This window comes from Patiria miniata, unplaced genomic scaffold, assembly GCF_015706575.1.
Source record: "Patiria miniata isolate m_02_andy unplaced genomic scaffold, ASM1570657v1 HiC_scaffold_7, whole genome shotgun sequence".
In the NCBI taxonomy this organism is placed as follows: Eukaryota; Metazoa; Echinodermata; class Asteroidea; order Valvatida; family Asterinidae; genus Patiria; species Patiria miniata.
In genome coordinates, this window is record NW_024037074.1 from 18415330 (window position 1) to 18435457 (window position 20128).

At 42.2% G+C, this 20128-nt stretch overlaps 1 protein-coding gene across 1 annotated transcript; it reads left to right on the plus strand.

Moving 5' to 3' along the window:
- Nucleotides 1–7121: 7121 nt before the first annotated feature.
- On the plus strand, nucleotides 7122–15958 carry LOC119745023 (carbohydrate-responsive element-binding protein-like). Its single transcript, XM_038221246.1, has 5 exons — nucleotides 7122–7161; nucleotides 8445–8633; nucleotides 11768–11949; nucleotides 13828–13941; nucleotides 15509–15958. The coding sequence occupies exons 1-5, from the start codon at nucleotides 7122–7124 to the stop codon at nucleotides 15956–15958; spliced, it is 975 nt and encodes a 324-aa protein (XP_038077174.1).
- The last annotated feature ends 4170 nt before the right edge of the window (nucleotides 15959–20128 follow it).

Consider the following 20128-nt stretch of genomic DNA (forward strand, 5'->3'; position numbering starts at 1 on the left):
AGCAGATTGGACTAATTACACTTATTATATCTGGGATCGATTGCGGACAAATTTATCTGCAATAAGCTCATTGTATCAAGTGTTAAGTGCCTGATTCTGATGCACATCTTCCACGGAATCTTCTAACAATGAAGTCATCAGCTTGTAGCCATTGCTGATAATTATCCTGCAACTAATACCCAATGCAGTGGGCCTTTTGCGGATAGTCTTTTTCTTGCAACCTATCCAGGATATCAAAAGAGATTGACTCATAAGAGAAAAGAGAAGTAAAAACATTGTGATTAATTGTTTGACTATCTATACACGAAATGTACACCTTCACTTTAGAATACAAAGATAGGCTTTCCGTAAAGTTGTCACTTTAGTGACATTTTAAAACCTACAATGACTGATCTAAATCATGTCAATTCTATCCCTCGTCTACTCTATAAAATAAAACACAATCTAAAGGTTAGAGTATATTCCAACCGACCATATTTTGGCCTCCCGACTCAAGAAAAATAAACAACTTGGTTAAATACAGCCAAAATTTCCCTTACTATCCACAGCCTAAATGAGTAGTTTCTATTATAAGTTGGAATTTTGCGTCGGGCTGATATAAATCAAATTAGGTTTTGCCCTTCAGAGTAGTTTCTATCAAGTAAGATTTGAGGCTTTGCATGGTGGAGATACTAAATAATGAAAGGTTTGCGGAAACACCATGTGTGAATAATTTCTCAACTAAGAGAATGGTTCTGAAAAGAACCAGAGGTATAAACTCGACGTTCTGGTCAGTATGCTCTGACCGTCTGGCCGTCTTCAGGAGAAGACGGTCAGAGCATACTGACCAGAACGTCGAGTTTATACCTCTGGTTCTTTTCAGAACCATTCTCTTAGTTGAGAAATTATTCATACATGGTGTTTCCGCAAACCTTTCATTATTTAGTTTCTAGCAATGTACATGTATTTACTTCTTTTTTGGTTCACAAGTTTATTTCAAAAACAGCAGTGGACAATGTTTAGTAGGGCCCGTTTGGCAAATACATAGAACCTGACATTCTATGGGACTCTCCAAAATATTTTTGGTGGATTCTTAATAGTATTTTTCGCCAATCTCGACTCTACTTGATGCGTAAACTCACTGAATCTTGAGTGTACTCCTTCGTGCTGATTATCTGCCGTATTTCTTGGAGGGTCTTTATGTGTGGTTATGCCATTTCTACATTCTCTTGATTAACTTGCCTTCTGCTTTTAAAATATCTTCCAATATCTCACACTGTTTCCAAGACATTAAAACAAAAACAAAACCACTTTTTATATTCCCCTTATTACTGAATATCACTGTCTTCCATGTTGACAACAGAGCTTTTTGGCAGCCTTCCTAAAAGTTTCATTTCTCCAGGAATAGATGACTGTGTTTAGCCAGGAATTGCTGTAGCGCAAACTGTCAAACAAGTAGGCGATGTAGAGGTTTGTATTTGCCAAAAGTGTGAGTGTGGGTAGCCATGTGACACAGACAGTGACTGTGATGATCAGAAATGTTTTGAGAGATTTGACATTTGAGCGATGCAGCTGAACCTGTGCATCTTCAGCATTGATCTCAGCTGCTGCTATACGCCGTGCCTGATGCCTTGCAATTAAAAGCAATTTGAGATACAGAGCAATTACAATTAAAATGATTGATAATACAAGAAAACAACGAAATGCTACGTCAATAATAACCAGCTGTTCAAAATGTTCAGTTAAGAATTTGCCAGTAAGTTCAACAATACTGAGTACAGTCGCACATGTCAAGACAATACAAGCTCGTCTTTTGGTGACTAGAGTTTCCAGTTTGAGAGGTTGTGATACTGCTATGTAGCGGACCACAGTTATCATTGCCAGAATGAACAACCCAAGCAGCTGAAAAAATATGACTATGCCTTCAAGGGTCTTTGTATCGGTATGCAGCATGAGACTTGCAGAGAGAAGCCCAAAGAAGCCCACTCCAACATCGGTAATGGTTAGAGCTACCACCAGCAGCTTAGTGACGTCATGCATGTCATGTATGCGATGTAACACCAGCAGAGAAAACAAGTTGCAGATCACGCAAAACAAGCAGATAACACTTAGTACACACATGCTAATAATGGTAGTGGTCTCATCCAAGCTTTCTTCATATTCCTGGTCCTCTTCAGTAATGTCAGAATTGGAGAGGAGAGAAGTGACCTCAGATTCGTCTGATATGTTTGCCATTGTGTGGAAATATGCTCAATCATAACATTTATTAGTTTTGTTTCATAAACAGAGACGATTCCGAGAGCAATCTTTCGATAATCCTTTTGACGAATAATAATCTTCGCAAATTTATTTCAGATTCGGGTGTATGCAAACTTCAATATCTTCTGTAGGCCGTTGAATCTCTGGACCATCATTCAGTCTCATGTTAATCGAGGGATGGCGATTGATCTTGTGAATGGTGTGTCTTGTGTTCATTTGTCTACCACAATGATCGATATCCTATTGTAAGAAAGGTGTGCACAATTCCTCGGGAATGATGAAATGTTAGAAGCATCGCACAAGACTGAAGAAGCAACGTTTACGCATGTGAATTATACGTACCTTGGTTTAAGGTCTACACAGTTTGTATTGGTGAATGGCTGTCCGTCAGATTCAACAAATGACAAATGATTCCTCTTCGGTGGAGAAACTCAACAAATGACAAATTATTTCTCTTCGGTAGAGAAACTTGAAATTGTGGTTTAGCCACAATCTGATCCGTGCCCCATAATGTTTGAAGTTTGGCTGAAAGCAACAGATCAAAATGACTATACTGAAGAAACAAGGGTCATTCATCAATTAATTCCTTGTCGTTCTTTTTTCCGGCGTAGAAACCTTCGTTTACAACACTGTTTCACATGTCGCTGGTCTTCGTGAAAAACCACAACTGCCCAAAAAAGTGCTGCAGTGGCAAAGCGAATAGAAGTTTGATTTACAGGCTAGTTAAGTGAGATGATAGCTTTTGACGCGGTTTTCAACTTGCGTACAATGTACAATACAAGAAATGACTGCCTTAATATCAGTGAGTGTGATTGCATGGATGGTTGTATGAAAGCTGCGCTTTAAAGATTCTTTGTGACAGCATATCCAATATCCGGCCACTATCGGCATTAAAATGGACGCAGTCATCTGTTAATAATATTGACAACTGACTCCAACCCAAGTGAAAACAAACAGTTCTCATTAAATCAGAGACGATGCCTCGCCTGCCACTTTATTGATGCAGTTTCTAAATATACAATATTCAACAAGCCAGTTGAAAATAAATAGGTTTTTTTTATTATCAAAGTGGCATAGACGATGCCTGCCATTATATTGATATATTTCAAATACCATGGTTTCTTTTTAAAAGCAGTGTGTATTATTTTGACCGCAAAACCAGCCTCCCAAACAAGAAACAATACCACCGATCGGCTTTACTTCCATATCCTCCAATTTGTCTGAATTGTATGTTCATCACAGTTTGAAGATGATTACATTTCCTTAACATTCTCAAATCTCATGATCTGACAGCTCACAGCATCAAACCAAATGTGGTGTAAATTATGAGAAGCCTCCTAAACAAATGCTGCTTTGCTGCTTGATTTCTTCGAACGTCGGAGTGCTATCCATGCATGTACACATTGTATCAAATTTGTATTCTGCCTTTGTGGAGTCATTTCTTTGTTCTCGTGTACTAAAGTTTTCGAGTTTGAAAGTGTACTTTCAAAATGCTCCTATTTTAACCAGAATGAATTTCCTGGGCTGAAATTTGGACTTAATATCCCTTACAATTAGCCACTGATCAACACACCTTGGAAATTCCTAGTTTTTGAGTAAAATCTTTATATCTATTTCGTGATAACCTTGTGTATTGTATTCACCTATAAAAATGCCCTGTGGTGACGTATACAATCGTTTGTTCCCTATTGTGCACAATCAAGAGGGTACAACGTGTACATCAAATAAAGATGCACTCAGAACTGATAAACATGATTCATTGTACTCTTCTCCGTGCTGTAATTAGCCTTCGCCAAGGCCATCGTGGCTTAAGAGCGGCGGAGCTGCGAAAGCACGAAGCGACTGGAGCAAAGATTAAGTCAGCACTCGCGTGTGTGGTCTCCTGCTCCAGTCGCTTCACCCTTTCGCAATCACCGCTTTGTCATATGCTGGCCTTGGCGAAACTGAAGGGCTGTAACAAGGGTGACTGCTCTATGTTCCGACACCCCTATGTTCCGACAACCTAGATTGTGTTACTCCCGGTTAGGGTTAGAATTAGGGTTAGGGTTAGGGTTAGGAATAGGAATATGTGCAGTCGGAACATAGGGGTGTCGGAACATAGAGGTGTAACCGTAACAAGAACACTGCATCCGAGGAAGTTCTTTGTCGACATGCAGGTAGCTTCTTAATGAGCAGCTACTTCATTCCATCTTAAGGGTATAACTAGATAATCTTTTTAGCCAGTGCCTTCCTGATTGACATTTGCTCCTGATTGACATTTGGCCGTGTACGAGCAAAGGGCGCTTGTTTAAATAATCATATTTCACCAGCAGTTGGTGTGTAATCGAACCTATCGGGTGGTATGGGTTGGCTAGTAGGCCTCTACTGCCAATGTGGCCCGAGTTCGGCTTGGAGCATTATGTGAGTAGAGTTGTTCGATGATTCTCTGCTAGCGGACGAGTAACGACGAACGCCTTGACCAAGGCTATTCATTGGTGATGGGGATTCGTTGTGTTAAACGCCCTCTTCCGGCATGTGATCGCATATCCCATACGTATAGAGCAACAACGCCTTGACCCAAGACTAGTTGAAACACTGACCCCTGGATTTTGACTAGTTTTGCTCGGGCACGTGTTGGCGTAAGCAAGATAGTTGATTGGATCTCAGAGTCTGTGCTGTACGATTGTGATTGTGACGTATCAAAAAATCCTGGCTAATTGCGATCAGTACACTAAATTGGACAAGAAACATTTGCAAACTAAATGGTACCTTTTTTAATCTGAAGGAATGTATTTGTTAATTTACATCGTGCTTAATACGGATCTCTTAATTAACATGTGAAAGTCATTAAATGGGTAAGGAATTTCCATGTTTCAACTTGCGAATGGGAAGGAGGGGGCTTTTATGGTTTAACATGGATTATATAACAATGACATTTAAAAAAAACATTATTCATCGTAAAAACTCAATCTATAATGTTTCCTCGTAAATTCTCATAATAGGCCTATATTGCATGCACACCAGTGGCGGATCTATACGAAGGAGAAGGGCGGTCTACCCCGCTCCCCCCCCCCCCCCCCCAACACACACACACACATACACCTTTGGCCGCCAATAATATAGCCTTTAGTCAAGGCCAGCGTGGCTACCCGGAACGTCTGGCGCCCCGGATGATGGCAAAAGACCAGTGCGAGTGGCTTTGGATCCAGCTATGCCTAGCTACCCCCCCCCCCCCCCCCGATCTGCCCCTGCACACCATTGGGTTATGAATGAAATGTCAAAACAGTAAATGCAAGAATATCCTGTGTTTTGTCACATCAAAGAAAGGCTGGTCCTGCTGCCCGCATTATTAATGCTAGTTAGATAAGTTAGATATTGACGATTACATCGGTGTATTCATATATCCCCAAAATATAACACCTAATCATAATAATAATAACGGTTCTTATAGCGCTTTTAACTAAGATCACAGCGCTTTACATTGTTATTTCCCCTGATCATTGGTAAAACAACAAAAAACGTTCCAAATACCATCTCAGCTTACTGGGGAGTACAGCTCGATGTAGCCTGTTAGGCGCAAGGAAACTATAATATAGTCAATAATCAATCACAAAAACCATCTGCCCTCACGTCACAGATACCCATTTACTCCTGGGTGGAGAGAAACAATGCGTGACAAAGTGCCTTGCCCAAAGACACACGCACCATGGCCGCAGGCTGGATTCGAACCCACAACCTGCGGAATTACCCGCAGACCGCAAATTCAATGCCCAGAGACCACGAGACCACAGCATTTCACCTTTATCAGAACTGTTGAGATTTTATCTGTTGTCTTTGACAATTTTACTCCGATGGGCCAATTTTTACTTCTGAAGCCAATAAACCCATTATTACCACTCGACTTAAAACTGAATCTACTGCTTATTATGGCAGTTTTATACGGATACTTGTCTAAGTTGTTGTATGCTACACCACACCTGCGTTGCGTTGGCGCCGCATGTTTCATGTAGCACTTTCAAGATGGTTATAAAGTCATGCATGTAATGTTTCGGTAGTTTATCTTTGCGCTGTTTGTAGTTTATCTTTTAAATACTTTGTGTTTGTCTGCTTGTCTGTTTTTGTACCCTGTATATGGTCTGTAAAAGGACCAATAACATGGGTTTTGTGTTCAATCTTTATATTATTGATGAAATGAAGATTTTGATATATGGCAAAAGTGGATTTTTAATTTTCACCACGTTAATACCTCTGCAGCTTAGTCTACAATTTTTTGTAGCTTATTCTGAGTCGATTATTGAATTAAAAAAAAGATGTACTGTGGGTTTGCTTTTCTAGCTGTTGCTTTTCTAGCCGACTATTGGTACCAGCAGGTACTACATGTATTTACCCTCATTATAGCCAAACGATTCTTGGACTCTGACTCAAAGATCCGAGCCTCTCCCATCAATTAATATCTTTCCAAGCCAAAGTCTGACCACGATGTATTCCAACTTCCGTAACAAGGTTATCAGTTCACATACGCCCTCAGATAACACACACCACCACCGCGCCGTCACTGAATTTTGCATGTGTTGTTTTCTATAACACGGAAGCCCTTTGCCCTAAATATCGCGGCCCCTCCTTCTACTAATGAGGTTTCAGAACTCCTAAATGGAATTAATGATTAACCATAATTGCTGATATTCACTGTAATTACAGCTATTCTTGCCTGTATTGGCCTCCGACAAGTACTTCGGAATTCGGAACTAGTATATAGCAGGCCGTTTTGTATTATACAAGACCCCACAACAAGCAGTCATCAAAGGCAACAGACTCTTTGGGTTTTGTGAACGACTACGAATCATCCAGTGAGAAATACTCAAGTTTTGGATTTTTCTTCTCTGTGTAATGACACCTGACTAAGGATGAGGAACAATCTCCTCCTTACGTTTACTCTTCTAATAGGTAAGAGTTGAAATGTCGAGTCGATCTAGCTTGCTTCCAGGTTTGAAATTTTAGCGGTACCTTGTAATTTTTAGGGCGTAGTTTTACTATCGTTGCATTGTACTAACTTTAGAAAGTTAGGCTAGATATTGTTCATCGTTTTGTCCATCATTTTGGCCAACATTCGCCCCTTAAAACATCCGTTGGTGATTGGGTATATACTTCGTTAGTATAGGGAGTGACAAGATTCATAATTCTGGCGTCAGTTATTCATAATAATAATAACTGTGGAATTACTGCTTTTAGCCATTCTTTCAAGCGATCTATTTGAACGTAAAAGTTTTGTGGTACAATTTAAAATTGTACTGTAATGACCTTGGACATAATGACGTCCTCAGGTTTGAGCTTTCTACTGGGAGCCATTGTGTGTGGACAATTGAGAGCCGTCATTTAACTTCACCATGATCAGTCTATTACTTTAACGTAATAATAATTTTCATTACAAATTAGTTTTGCTTTAAAGATCCTCCCTATGAGAAACGAACTGACATTATTTCATCCCTCTCTCAGTGACAATATGTGGAGAGTAACCCTAAGGGTCAAAATCTAACAGGTTACAGTTTTTAGCAGGTCTTTTTGTAAACTGGTCTTATATTGGGACAATCGGCCGGTTATAATGGCTGTTACAGAAGCTGTACCAGCATTAATGGTCAACGTATCTGTCAAACCACATCAACAATGTTATTGCCAGTTATTCAATGTAATACATAGGGGCTTCTGTGGTAGTTGATGACCAGCATGTTCCAAAGCTATTAAGACAGGTAGAGAGAGGTTAGGTTTTTTGACAGTGTAATAGTCTTAAACTCTGACAGTTTTGACAGTTTGTGTGTCTTAAACTCTGAAAATACGTACACCTGGCCCCGGCCCGTCGCCAAGGAAGGGGGGGCCTGGTGGGGCCGGGCCCCCTCGGTGAGCAATTGCCCCCCCCCCCCCCAACGGCAAAAGCCATACATGCGTAATTTTGTATTTTTATGGTATAGTGGACCCACCTAGTTAGTATTATTTCCCCCCCCCCCGCCCCCCGACGCTCAGGGCTGGCGACGGGCCTGAGCTGGCCCCTCACCCACTTAGAAAAGTCCTGGCCATGTACATGTAATTTGGCACTTAAGGGTATCACGTCAACAATAGTCTCGATTGAAAACATTATATTAAATATGCTGATTTAACAAACTAGGTTTGTTGCTATTGTGGCGCTACAATTTTGCCCTAAACTGTCGGGTTTCTCTGATTTTGTTCTCCGCCAGCAGCGGAGCTGTACGTGGCATCTGCACAGGGGGGATGTGAAAATGGATGGGAGCGGTCAACTGACCGATGCTTGTCACTGTTCGGGGATGCCATTGACGGTGCAGCGCGCTTGACATGGTTCCAGGCCGACGAAGCTTGCAAAGCTATGGGAGCAAGTCTAGCTAGCATCAAGACGAAAGAAACGCAGCGTAAGTCCGAGTCCGAGCACTGGTTCACTTTCAGTAATTCATCTCATCCTGAATGCAGATTGTAAATATTATTATCTGACAGGTGAGTTCTTCTGCTTGCCTTCCTGTTTCTTCAATTAGTTTTATGACAATGCCCTCTGTTGACCGGATCCCGTCAAAGTGTTTAAAAACTGTTAGACTGGTTCTAGTCCCCCCCATCAGTCAGTGGCGTAAATCTGTGCCAGCAAAGTGGGGCGGAAATGGAACAAGTTTAAGAATTTGTAAGACTTAAAGAGGCCATTAGGTGACTTTTCTTAGAAAGAAAATAATTTGTGCCACTTTCTACTGCTCTTAAATGTATGAAAGTATGTAACATCCTTTTTTGGTAAATCGCATTGAAAAGTGCAATTCTTTCAATATTTTCCATGCTTTATTGGACAACTGAGGGCCTTGTTGCTGTGATGATGTCATTGTGAACCAAAAAGTTTGGTCATTGGCTTACTGTCATGGTCTGACACAACAAATCGCCAAAGAAAAGAAAATTCACAACAGCAAACATCAAAAATTCTGGCCCTAGCTTTAACATTGAGGTTTCTGCCTGAAATGACATCACACTTTTGTTCATGAATATGGAAATTAACATTAGCATAACTTAAAGGGCACCAAACTATCCTTTAAAAATGGCAAAACAATAATTGAAAATAGGGTTAAATGGGACACAAATGCGCATTTTTCAAGGACTGCATTGGAAAAAAAATACATTGCATGGGTTGCGTGCGCCCTTTTAAGGGCTCTAATTAGTCTCGTTCCCAGATCTTGCCAAAAAGATACTGACTATAAATGTTAGGCCAGGTAGCCAATCACATTCTCTGACGCAATAAAGCTGATCCCTGAATGATCGTACGAGTCCATACTTAAAGGTATAGGATCATTTTGCATTTGTAATTTCATGAAATGCTCCAATTTCTAGGGCTATTAATTTGTAGCGGACATCGTTCCACTGAGCTGCTCAACATTTCATTTGTGGCCAAGTTTGTTTGAGAATACAAATAAATTCAAGTTACTTGCGAAAGATAGCATACCGGGCTCTAGTGGCGCACCCAAAGGGGAGGCCTCGGGGGCTCAAGCCCCCGCACACCCCCCCCCCCCCCCCCACCCCTTGGGTGCGCCACTAGGGCCACAAGAGATAATCTTTTTTTTTGTTTTAGTCCCACGATTTGCCCTTGGTGATATGAATGTGGCCTATTTTCGATTTGTATAAGAGGGATGTAAGTGGTGCCACCAACGTCAAAATAGTTTCTCCCTCCCCCCCCCAAAAAAAAAGGCGGTCAACAATTTTGGGCAAATTTTGTTGAAAAAAATTTACTTCTAAAAAATTGGAACAAAAAGTTGTGAGCCCCCCCCCCCCCCCCCCCACCCCTCCAAGCCAAATCCTGGGTGCGCCACTGCTGGGCTCAATGATCTCACAGGATGCCTTTATACAATTTAGGCCTACTTGCAATCAAGTGGGCTTTTTCTTAATAATTTGAAAGTTTCGTTTTTGAGTGCTTGCAAATGTATAATTCCTAAATAATACTATTACGGCCGGGCATTGGTATTTTTAACGCAAGCAAAGAAATTATTGATGAGCTCAACGTGCAACATTTTCAAAACTTGTAAACAGCATGACATGCATTTTGTTGGTAGACTAAAATAAATAAAAACATGTTTTAGGTCTGGAAATACCCGAGCTGTTGCTATATCCGAGTGTCGTGGATTCGGTAAACATCGCATATTTTCGGAATACCAGCAGGGTCCTAGCTGCCCGTTTATTTATTTATTTTTTGGGGGGGAGGGGGTCATGTTTTTTTTTTAGCCGTGACAGAAACATGACCCTGAGATTTGTCATAGTAGTCGGAATCTTTTGCTCTGGGAACCACACTATAAGAGGCTCTATGTTGGGGATAACGCAAAACATTGTGGGACTGGGAACAAGTCAAACTAAACATCACGATCCAAGAGAGGGCGCTTTACATAACTCGTGTTTCGAACTCGCAGGGGATGCACGTGTCTAGCCAAGAGAAGGCCTAAAACTAGTGGCTGTACCGCCGATCGGACGAGTTTTCAGTGGAGATCTGAGTATATCTGTCAGATTAATCATACGAACTATTAAAGGCTAATATCTCAGTGTGTATTTTTCCATAGACGTGATAGAGGACGTAGGCTATACTATATTATAACGCATTCATGGCATTGCATGATCACGAATAACGCCACGGAATAAGTTGAAAGCATGCAATGCAAGAAGTAGAGTGGCACTGGCAGTGGCAGTACATTCCGAGTATAACTTGGACCCAACTTATCGCCTTTTTAACATTTGGACATGGTCTGGTGATTGCCTGACAATGTCCAATTTGTAGAGTCCTAGTAACTCGGACTAGCCATAGAGTGAATAAAGTTGGCATGCATCATGATTTTAGTGGTGTTCTCTAACGTGGCGCCCTTCAACGTTTACCCCAACTTTCCTCATGCAGTGTTGCCAAACTTCTTTGTTGACGAATTTCAAATTCATTCAGTGATATACTGGTACTTAATGCTCGCTATTTAACCTATGTGAACAATTTCTGTGTCATGAAATTTAATCCCAAATAAAGACATTGGTGTCCAGAAATTGGGCACAAAATCAGCTGAGTGTTCCCTTACGTGGCGCACTTACATTACAAATAAACATTTAAGAATGTCTGTAAAGTTTATAAATTCTGATAAACCATCATTATCTCTACTCATAATATACCCAATTAAAAGTCTGTCAGAAAATTATTTTCTTAGTTTTGGGGGTTATTTTCAAAGGGTTCATTGTGCAATTCGAAATAAAATCCGACAATCACGCCGAAATAAATTTTTCTTCTAACTTTGTAACAGGTAAATAAACTTGTGATTTATGAACGGGAGTGTATAGAACTTTGTGAAAATTCACTTTCTGTTGAACTTTCAGTTAAAACTTTTGCTCTAGCTGGACGCTACAGGCAAAAAAATCAAAGTGCGGCATGTTAGGGGCCACGCCATGTTAGGGTACACCAACAATATAGTTTTGCACATTTCAGAGCACCCCCAGGTCCCAATCTGGATTGAGATAAAAAAACTCGTTTGGGCATCGTTTACTTTTTTTCCCGCAGCCATCATGACTGCCTTGTTAGTCCTAGCTCCCTCCTCCAATGTCTGGATCGGCTTGAATGATGTAGATGAAGAAGGGGTCTACAAGTGGCCGGACGGCACATCTCTGGATGATGATCCAACGACCGGATTCACAAATTGGGGTCCAAATCAGCCTGATAATGCCAATAACGCATATGAAGAGGTGGGACAAATGTTATGGTTCACTCAATAAATTAAAGGTCCGTAGGAAAGAATTCCATACTGGGCCACCACTCATATTCCTTATGATGACCTGAAATGTACCAAAAGTTGTTAATCTGATGAGGAAACACTATTTAAGGATTGCAAATTTTTTTTGTAATACTCGAAACTTTTTCTGTTATATGGCCCATAGACTTTGTGCAGGAAGTCTGGGTGGTGGCCCAGTATGGAATTCTTTCCGGTCCGAAATCTGACATTTGTTTCTGTCCCTGTTAACCTGGCTGTTTTGTTATACTTGGATGGCAAATTACAAAAGTTTTACTGCAGTACCCAATTTATGTTTTTGTCAACGAGGCATCTTAGACTGACATAAGGCCAAAAAAAAAAAAATATTCGGTCTCTGGTCAGACCAAGTTCCGGAATTGACGAGGCCAATGTTGTTTTTTTTTTCTTCAAGCTTGGATTGTACAGACAAGGTGGGGTACTATTTTGCTTTTTTGGTGTCCTCATGTACATTGGTGTCCTCCATAATTTGCCTTGGTGCCCTTAATCATTTGCCTTGGTGCAATTTCCAGTTCCTTGGTGCTCTTTGGTAAAAAAAAATTGAGGAGGTACGGAAATAGAGGGCCCTGTTGGAGCTACCGCGGAACATTTTGGAAAAAACAAAGATCGACGCGCATGATTAAAATCGACGCACGCGCTGACCAGAGACCGACTTATTTTTTTTTTTGGCCTAAGAGCACAAAATGTATTTCCCAGTACCGTTCTTTCCATGAGGTCTAGAGCTGAGACATGCATTGCCTTGCAGGGTTGCCAAGCAGAGGGCAGAGCTGGAATTGTGTGAACAATGAAGGCCACGGTAACTACGATATAGCCCAGATAACTACAGTATAGCCCAGAGAAACGTTGCATAGACATATTCACAGAAATATAAAGCTCGAGCTAAGATTCAGTTTTAAATCTGTGTTGTCTCATATGCCTTTATTTTACCGTTTCCGCTCTTATGCAAAATTCTGATGCCTCGTGGACAAAAATGTAAATCGGGTGCTGCAGTAAAAAGGTTCACAAAAGAGAAATGGTAAATGCAATTGACGTCATTTTTTTCACACAGGATTACTAACGAATATGTCGTTCTTACAAAATTTAAAAAGTTTAAAACTTCAACTTGGTTTGGAAAAAAAAAATAGATCCTTTGCATTAGGCCAAAAAAAATCTTGTTTTACTTTCCCTGTACAAAGTGTATTACCGAAATGCCTGGATACTGAGCCATGAGGTATTTCAAAGCCAATAAGCCATTTGCAAGTGACCTATGCCCTTGGGATTTAAATTTGAAAAATGTCTGGTACACTGACTTGCTCAGAATGCTTGGCACATTTTAATTGTGAATTCTCCAGACCAAAGACACTGTTGCTAATCACATGATTTGGGCAAGCTCTTGCATACTTTACGTAAGAGACGCTCAGCACCAATACATTGTTCAGTGACAGTGGGTGAGAATGGCACAAAGACACCAGACCATGCCGGAGCTGGGGGTTGCTAGCATAATGCTAGCCCCGAATCACTTGAGATAGTAACAGTCTCTTTGCTCAAGAGAATGCAAAGTTAACACGTGCAAAGCATTGAATAAAGTCAGCGCTCCAGATTTTATTCAAAATTAACTCGCAAGTGGCTTATTTGCTTATGATGCCGTTGTGAATGAATAAATCAGTCTTTACAAGTCAATCGCAAGTCACCGAGTCTCAAAAACAAGTCACAGGCTGTGAAGTGCACGTACAAGTTGGGTATTTCATAGTCTTTGTTCACCCCTTTTTGCTCGTGACGTGAGTTATGGCCAGACTTATGCTTCACTTTTACAACCCATGGGTCTTCTCCAACACAGGACTGCGTGTATCTAGGAGCTAACGAGGATTTTCCTGGCGAGTGGTTTGACGGTTTCTGTTACTACCCTCGGGCCTACATCTGTGAGAAGCCTCAAGGTATGATTCTCAACAAGGTAGCTCGACAAAAAGCAAACCTTACATTAACATTAAATGTATGCACTGATTTTTGTTCTAGAGTTATCCTCTATGCCTTTAACAGCGAATAGATACGATTCGTAAAAACAGTGTACACACCTGCATAATAGTCTCTGTGCGTGGCATAAACGAAACTGTCCAATGCAAGCTCAAAGGCATAATTAGGATAGTCGCCGGCAACCTTTGAGAATGCCATGGTCTAGTGGTTGTGGTGTTGGACTCGTGTATGATGGTACGTGGGTTCGAACCCTGCCAGGAACAAGGTGTTTGTGCCCTTGGGCAAGACACTTAACTATAATAGGCTCTCTCTACCCAGGAGTATGAATGGGTACCCGTGAGGATAGAGGCCGAATGTGCGCTGATATCGGCTGCTGCGTGGTCTCATGGCCTGATGAACGGGGTAATGATTGTAAAGGGCTTTGAGATTGTTGATACAATGGAAAACTCTATTTCATTTTTTTATGCCCCGCGGCGAAGCCGAAGGGGCATACTGTTTCCGCCTTGTCCTTCCGTGGGTGGGTGTGTGGGTGGGTGTGTGGGTGGGTGTGTGGGTGGGTGGGTGGGTGGGTGGGTGGGTGGGTGGGTGGGTGTGTGTGTGTGTCCGGACAAATCTTGTCAGCGCGATAACTTGAGAAATACTTAACATATGAACTTCAAATTTGGTTTGTGGATTGTTCTTGGTAATCCTAAGAAGCCTTTTGCATTTGGGGCCAAAAGGCCAAAGGTCAAGTTCACAGTGGCTAAAACAATAGAAATCTTGTCAGCGCGATAACTTGAGAAATACTTAACATATGAACTTCAAATTTGGTTTGTGGATTGTTCTTGGTAATCCTAAGAAGCCTTTTGCATTTGGGGCCAAAAGGCCAAAGGTCAAGTTCACAGTGGCTAAAACAATAGAAATCTTGTCAGCGCGATAACTTGAGAAATACTTTACATGTGGACTTCAAATTTGGTTTGTGGATTGTTTTTGGCAATCCTAAGAAGCCTTTTGCATTTGGGGTCAAAAGGCCTAAGGTCAAGTTCACAGTGGCTAAAACAATAGAAATCTTGTCAGCGCGATAACTTGAGAAATACTTTACATGTGAACTTCAAATTTAGTTTGTGGATTGTTCTTGGCAATCCTAAGAAGCCTATTGCATTTGGGGCCAAAAGGTCAAGGGTCAAGTTCACAGTGGCTAAAACAATAGAAATCTTGTCAGCGCGATAACTTGAGAAATACTTAACATATGAACTTCAAATTTGGTTTGTGGATTGTTCTTGGTAATCCTAAGAAGCCTATTGAATTTGGGGCCAAAAGGTCAAGGGTCAAGTTCACAGTGGCTAAAACAATAGAAATCATGTATTTATTCTGAGATTACATGTATAGGGATTAGGGACTAATTCATATAAAACCTACAGAAGACACTAATGCTGTCAATGAATGTTCCATGTGACCAAGGTACATGTAAGTTGATGTTAAAAGAGTGGTGTTATGTCATGGGAACTGTCACCGTTGCGGGGCATTTGTGTTTGTAAACACACCTGACTTGTTTGTCTATTTGTTAGGGTGGTTGGACGAACAAATTAGACAAAGCTGAAACATCTCTCAAGCTATCCCCTACCGCACCCCACCTCCTACCCCCCACCCCCCATAACCCATCTCCTGTCCCACACCCCTACACTAACTCCTATCCCACCCCTACACCACCTCTACCCTACCCCAAACCCATCTCCTGTCCCACCCCTCCTACCCCACCCCTACACCACCTCCTACCCCACCTCCTACCCCACCCCTACACCACCTCCTACCCCACCCCTGTGCCACCTCCTACCCCAACCCTATCCCACTTCCTATCCCACCCCTACACCACCTCCGACCCCACCCCTAACCCATCTCCTACCCCACCCTTATCCCACTTCCTACCCCACCCCTACACCGCCTCCTACCCCGCCTCCTACCCCACCCCTACACCACCTCCTATCCCACCCCTACACTTCCTCCTACCCCACCCCTAACCGACCTCCTACCCCACCTCCTACCCACCCCTAACCCATCTTCTGTTCCAACCCTACACCACCTCCTATCCCACCCCTATCCTACTTCCTACACCACCCCTAACCCACTTCCTTCACCACCCCTAACCCATCTCCTACCCCACCCCTATCCCACTTCCTACCCCACTCCTACACCACCTCCTACCCCACCCCTAACCGACCTCCTACCCCACCCCTAACCCATCTTCTGTTCCACCCCTACACCACCTCCTATCCCACCCCTAACCCACTTCCTGCAGGGCAGCCCTACCACACCCAATTACCCCCCTCTTTTCCCATCCCCTACCCCACCCAATCCCTCCCCCTCCCAATCCCTCCCCCTCCCACGCTACCATCCCTACCCCACCTCTACCCTACCCTGTACCTTACTCAGCCCCCACCCCTTACACCCCTTACTGCCCCTCTCCTTACTCCATGTCCTTCCCTCCCCTAGCCCGCCTCAACTCATTATATGAAGTTATTCTTTTTTTTTTCCCAAAAACCACAGATCCCGCATTACCCACAGTCTCAACTAGTGTTGCATGTGGCGTGACAGATCCCAACTATATCTTGTTTGATAGAGCATGCTACAAACTGGTCACAACAGTGCAAACCTACGAGGATGCAGTCAATTTGTGCGAAAATGAGGACGACCGCGTTACCGTTACTATCACGTGGGTGGACGATGCATTCCAAGAGGCCTTTCTTAAAGCCATTCTGTTGAATGCCGGCGTTGGTACTGCGTGGATCGGACTGGAAACACAAACGGTATAATCTTCTTTTTTTTCCCTGGTTGGATCTTGGGAGCAAGTCTGCTTTCCTTCCTTGACTTTTAGGGCATGCACAAGGGCCAGTCGGCTGTCTGACTTTTAGTAACTAACTGACTGACTGACTGACTGGAATCAGGTCCATCTCAAATAGTCCACACTTTTTCCCCCTTTGTTTCTTTTTTTTTTACAAAGTGGAATGTGAGTCTATAACCTTCAGAGATATATGTTCCAACTAAACTAAAACCTAGCCCTGTGTTATCTGATCTTCCTTAATAAAGATCAAATGCTGATTAGTCCAAGTCCGAGTTATTTTCCAATGTGACTTGAGTCAAGTCCGAGTCACAAAAAAAATGTGACTCGAGTCCAACTCAAGTCCGAGTCCTGGACTTGAGTCCCACACCACTGGAATAAACAAGTCGGTTGAGTCAGCTGTATATAAACCTAATCTGCACTCTGCAATTCCTTATATAGGGCCCAATAAAAAAAAAACAGATGGAAATGTAGTTTGCACATAACAAGGTGCATGAAAGGTATTGTTAAAAAATGGTGCAATCCAAATGGTTTTTTTATGTTGCACTGTACTTTGTTCCAAGAACACTTCCTCAATTTCGGTATTGCCTTCTGCAATGTGTAAACATTTTGAAAACTCTACATGCAGCTTATAAAGTTGGAAGCCTGATTCAAAGCAAGCCCTACTGGTTTTGTTAGGACTGCCTGATAACAACTGGCAAAAAAAGGAATTAAACGCAGCTCGATATTCTTGCTCAAATAGGGCATCAACAATTTAAGGTGGTTTGACCGGATAGCCTTGACATACACGGACTGGGAAGAGGACCGGCCGCAGTCCACTGAAAGATGTGGCATCCTGACCACCGACGGTTGGCGGGACGAGGATTGCACTGCCAATCACCCAGTCATCTGCAAGATCAATCTAGGTGAGTTAAAGTAGACGATTGCAATTGCACGAATCGTATGAAATCTGGTGCTTTTTTTTATTCTTTAAAGCCCCAGTCACACATTCGAGGTTGGAGCTACGAATATCCACGGTTTATCAAGAAATTCAATCGATCCTGATGAACTGTCAAGATTTGTGGAGACATCAACTTTCTAAGAATGCGCTACGGTTTCAGGAAGGATAACCACGACTTTCCTAAGGTTTCTGTATGTATACACCACGGTTTGTCAAGAATATGGACAGATTGTTGAAGAATATTGACAGTATGACTAAGAACCGTGACGTTAACGCCAAGGTTGTCTGCGATTAGGCCGCGGATGACCAAGGTTCTCCTACGAATAAAGTATACATATTCTTAGTACAACCTTTAAGTTAGCAGAATCCTAGCAAATCCGGGCATATCCGTAGGACAACTGAAGCTAATTCATAGAGGTTTCTACCACGAATGAGCTACAAATCCCCAAGAATTATGTACGAATAGCCATGAATACGAATTAGTACAGTTGTCCTACGAATGTCCCACGGTTGCACTACGGATTGATTTTCATGACGATTCACCACGGAAGTTTGGAACAGTTGAAAACTTCTGTTGCCCCTCCACGAATACCCAAGGAAGATGACGGATAACCACGTAGGGACTGATCTCTTCCCCCCCCCCCCCCCCCCACACACACACACTTTTAAGACCACACCTGAGTAAAACATTGTTCGTCATCATAGACAGCTTTGTCCGGTAAAACATTCCATCAGCAATATTGCAAGCAAAGCCCCCCCCCCCCCCTTCCCGCTCACCTTCCCCAAGCCAGTCCACGGATCCTACACACAGAGATTAACGACACGGCCAAACTCACCGGCCGTATTTCACGGCGCTGCTAAGCACAAAAATTTGCTTAGCACAAAAACGTCTGGCTTATAAAAAGCAGGTTACTAGCCAAAACTCCATGTGATTTTCATGCTAAGCAAACAACAGCTGAATACTATAAATCACAAGCAATAAACATCACGTGTAGTTTTGGCTGGTAACCTGCTTTTATTAGCCAGACTAGTTTGTGCTGAGCAAATGTTTGTGCTGAACAGCGCCGGAATACCACAAATACTTGTCAACAAAGACCCCTGCGCACGGTGGCTTTCAGATTTGCAGGGCTCTGCTCCCGATCTGGTGTTAAAAACTGTCAAGCCAGCTAATTATATTTTTGAATATTCATGATCCCGCGTAAATGTTGGCGTTTATTATTGAGTTCTGACAAGGGATAACTACATAAACATGTTAATGCCGAGCACAACGTCGTATTTGTTTCATCAGTTCGGGACCACATCTCTCTAAAACTTTTCAAGGAAAGACTTTTTAAAAACAAGATTCTGGTAAACGGTGCTCTCCTTGGAAAAGGTGTCTTATCTAGTAGGCTTCCAAGTCACGGTGTTTAAGTACACTGTATTAATCCTGGCCATCTTAATTTGGGTTTGTCTTGTTCATGTTTTTATCTTTCTATACCTGTTCCACTAGTTTTGTTCTGTAAAGGTTCATTGTCATATTCTCTGTATTGTGTTTTGTTGTATGAGATCTTAGCCAAATGAATAATAATATTTCCATTTTAGATGTCATTAAAAAAAACTGACAGAATATCGCACACCTGGAACTTTGGCGAGTCCGCTCAGTGCATTTAGTGCTAGAGCTCAGAACAGTCGTTCATCCTTGTGAGTTGGATCTGTAGTGAGGCTGAGCCTGGTCGCGTAATACAAATGGAGTGAGTGACCTTTCTACATTACTGACTGCCGTTGTGATTTTTTTGTTTTGGTACAACATAGAAAAACGCAATACTCCGCCAGATCCTCAATCCGGTTCTGCCTGCCCAGATGGAATGAATCCAATAGATCCTTACTGCGGTACTGGTGTATCTGAAGTTGGTACATGGGAGGAGGCTCGGGAAGGATGCGGAGACTTTGGTAGAACAAGCTTACTGGCAGCAGTACACAGTTTAAATGACGATAGGAGTTTGGCTGCTAGTGCACTGTCAAACTCTACACCGGCATCTGTGGAAATGTGGATTGGACTGAGCAAAACAGACCGTAAGTTTCCCCATAAAAGCCTGGACTGAGAACTGTTTAAAGTAAAGTCAATTCATGATACCATTAGTTAATTATCCAAAGAGCAGACAGTACATATTGTTAGTAGATCTCAGTGTTGTAGTACTCATACTCGGGACTCGTACTCGAGTACTACTTGGTTGTCCAAGCCTACCTGCACACTTGTAGTTATGGACAGATCTGAAGACTTTCCAATAGTACAACACTGATCTCAGCATGAACCCTCATCTCCTGAATAATTTCAACTAGTTTGTGACGACACCGATTCGTCTCCCGTAATTTCTCAACAGGCGGTCAGTTTCAATGGGTAGACGGTACCGTACTGGACTACGTCAATTTTGG

Coding starts and splice junctions, on each gene's coding strand:
- LOC119745023 (XM_038221246.1), top strand. CDS start 7,122: ATGAGGAACAATCTCCTCCTTACGTTTACTCTTCTAATAG. Junction 8,634..11,767: donor CAAGACGAAAGAAACGCAGC/GTAAGTCCGAGT, acceptor TTTTTCCCGCAG/CCATCATGACTGCCTTGTTA. Junction 11,950..13,827: donor CCAATAACGCATATGAAGAG/GTGGGACAAATG, acceptor TCTCCAACACAG/GACTGCGTGTATCTAGGAGC.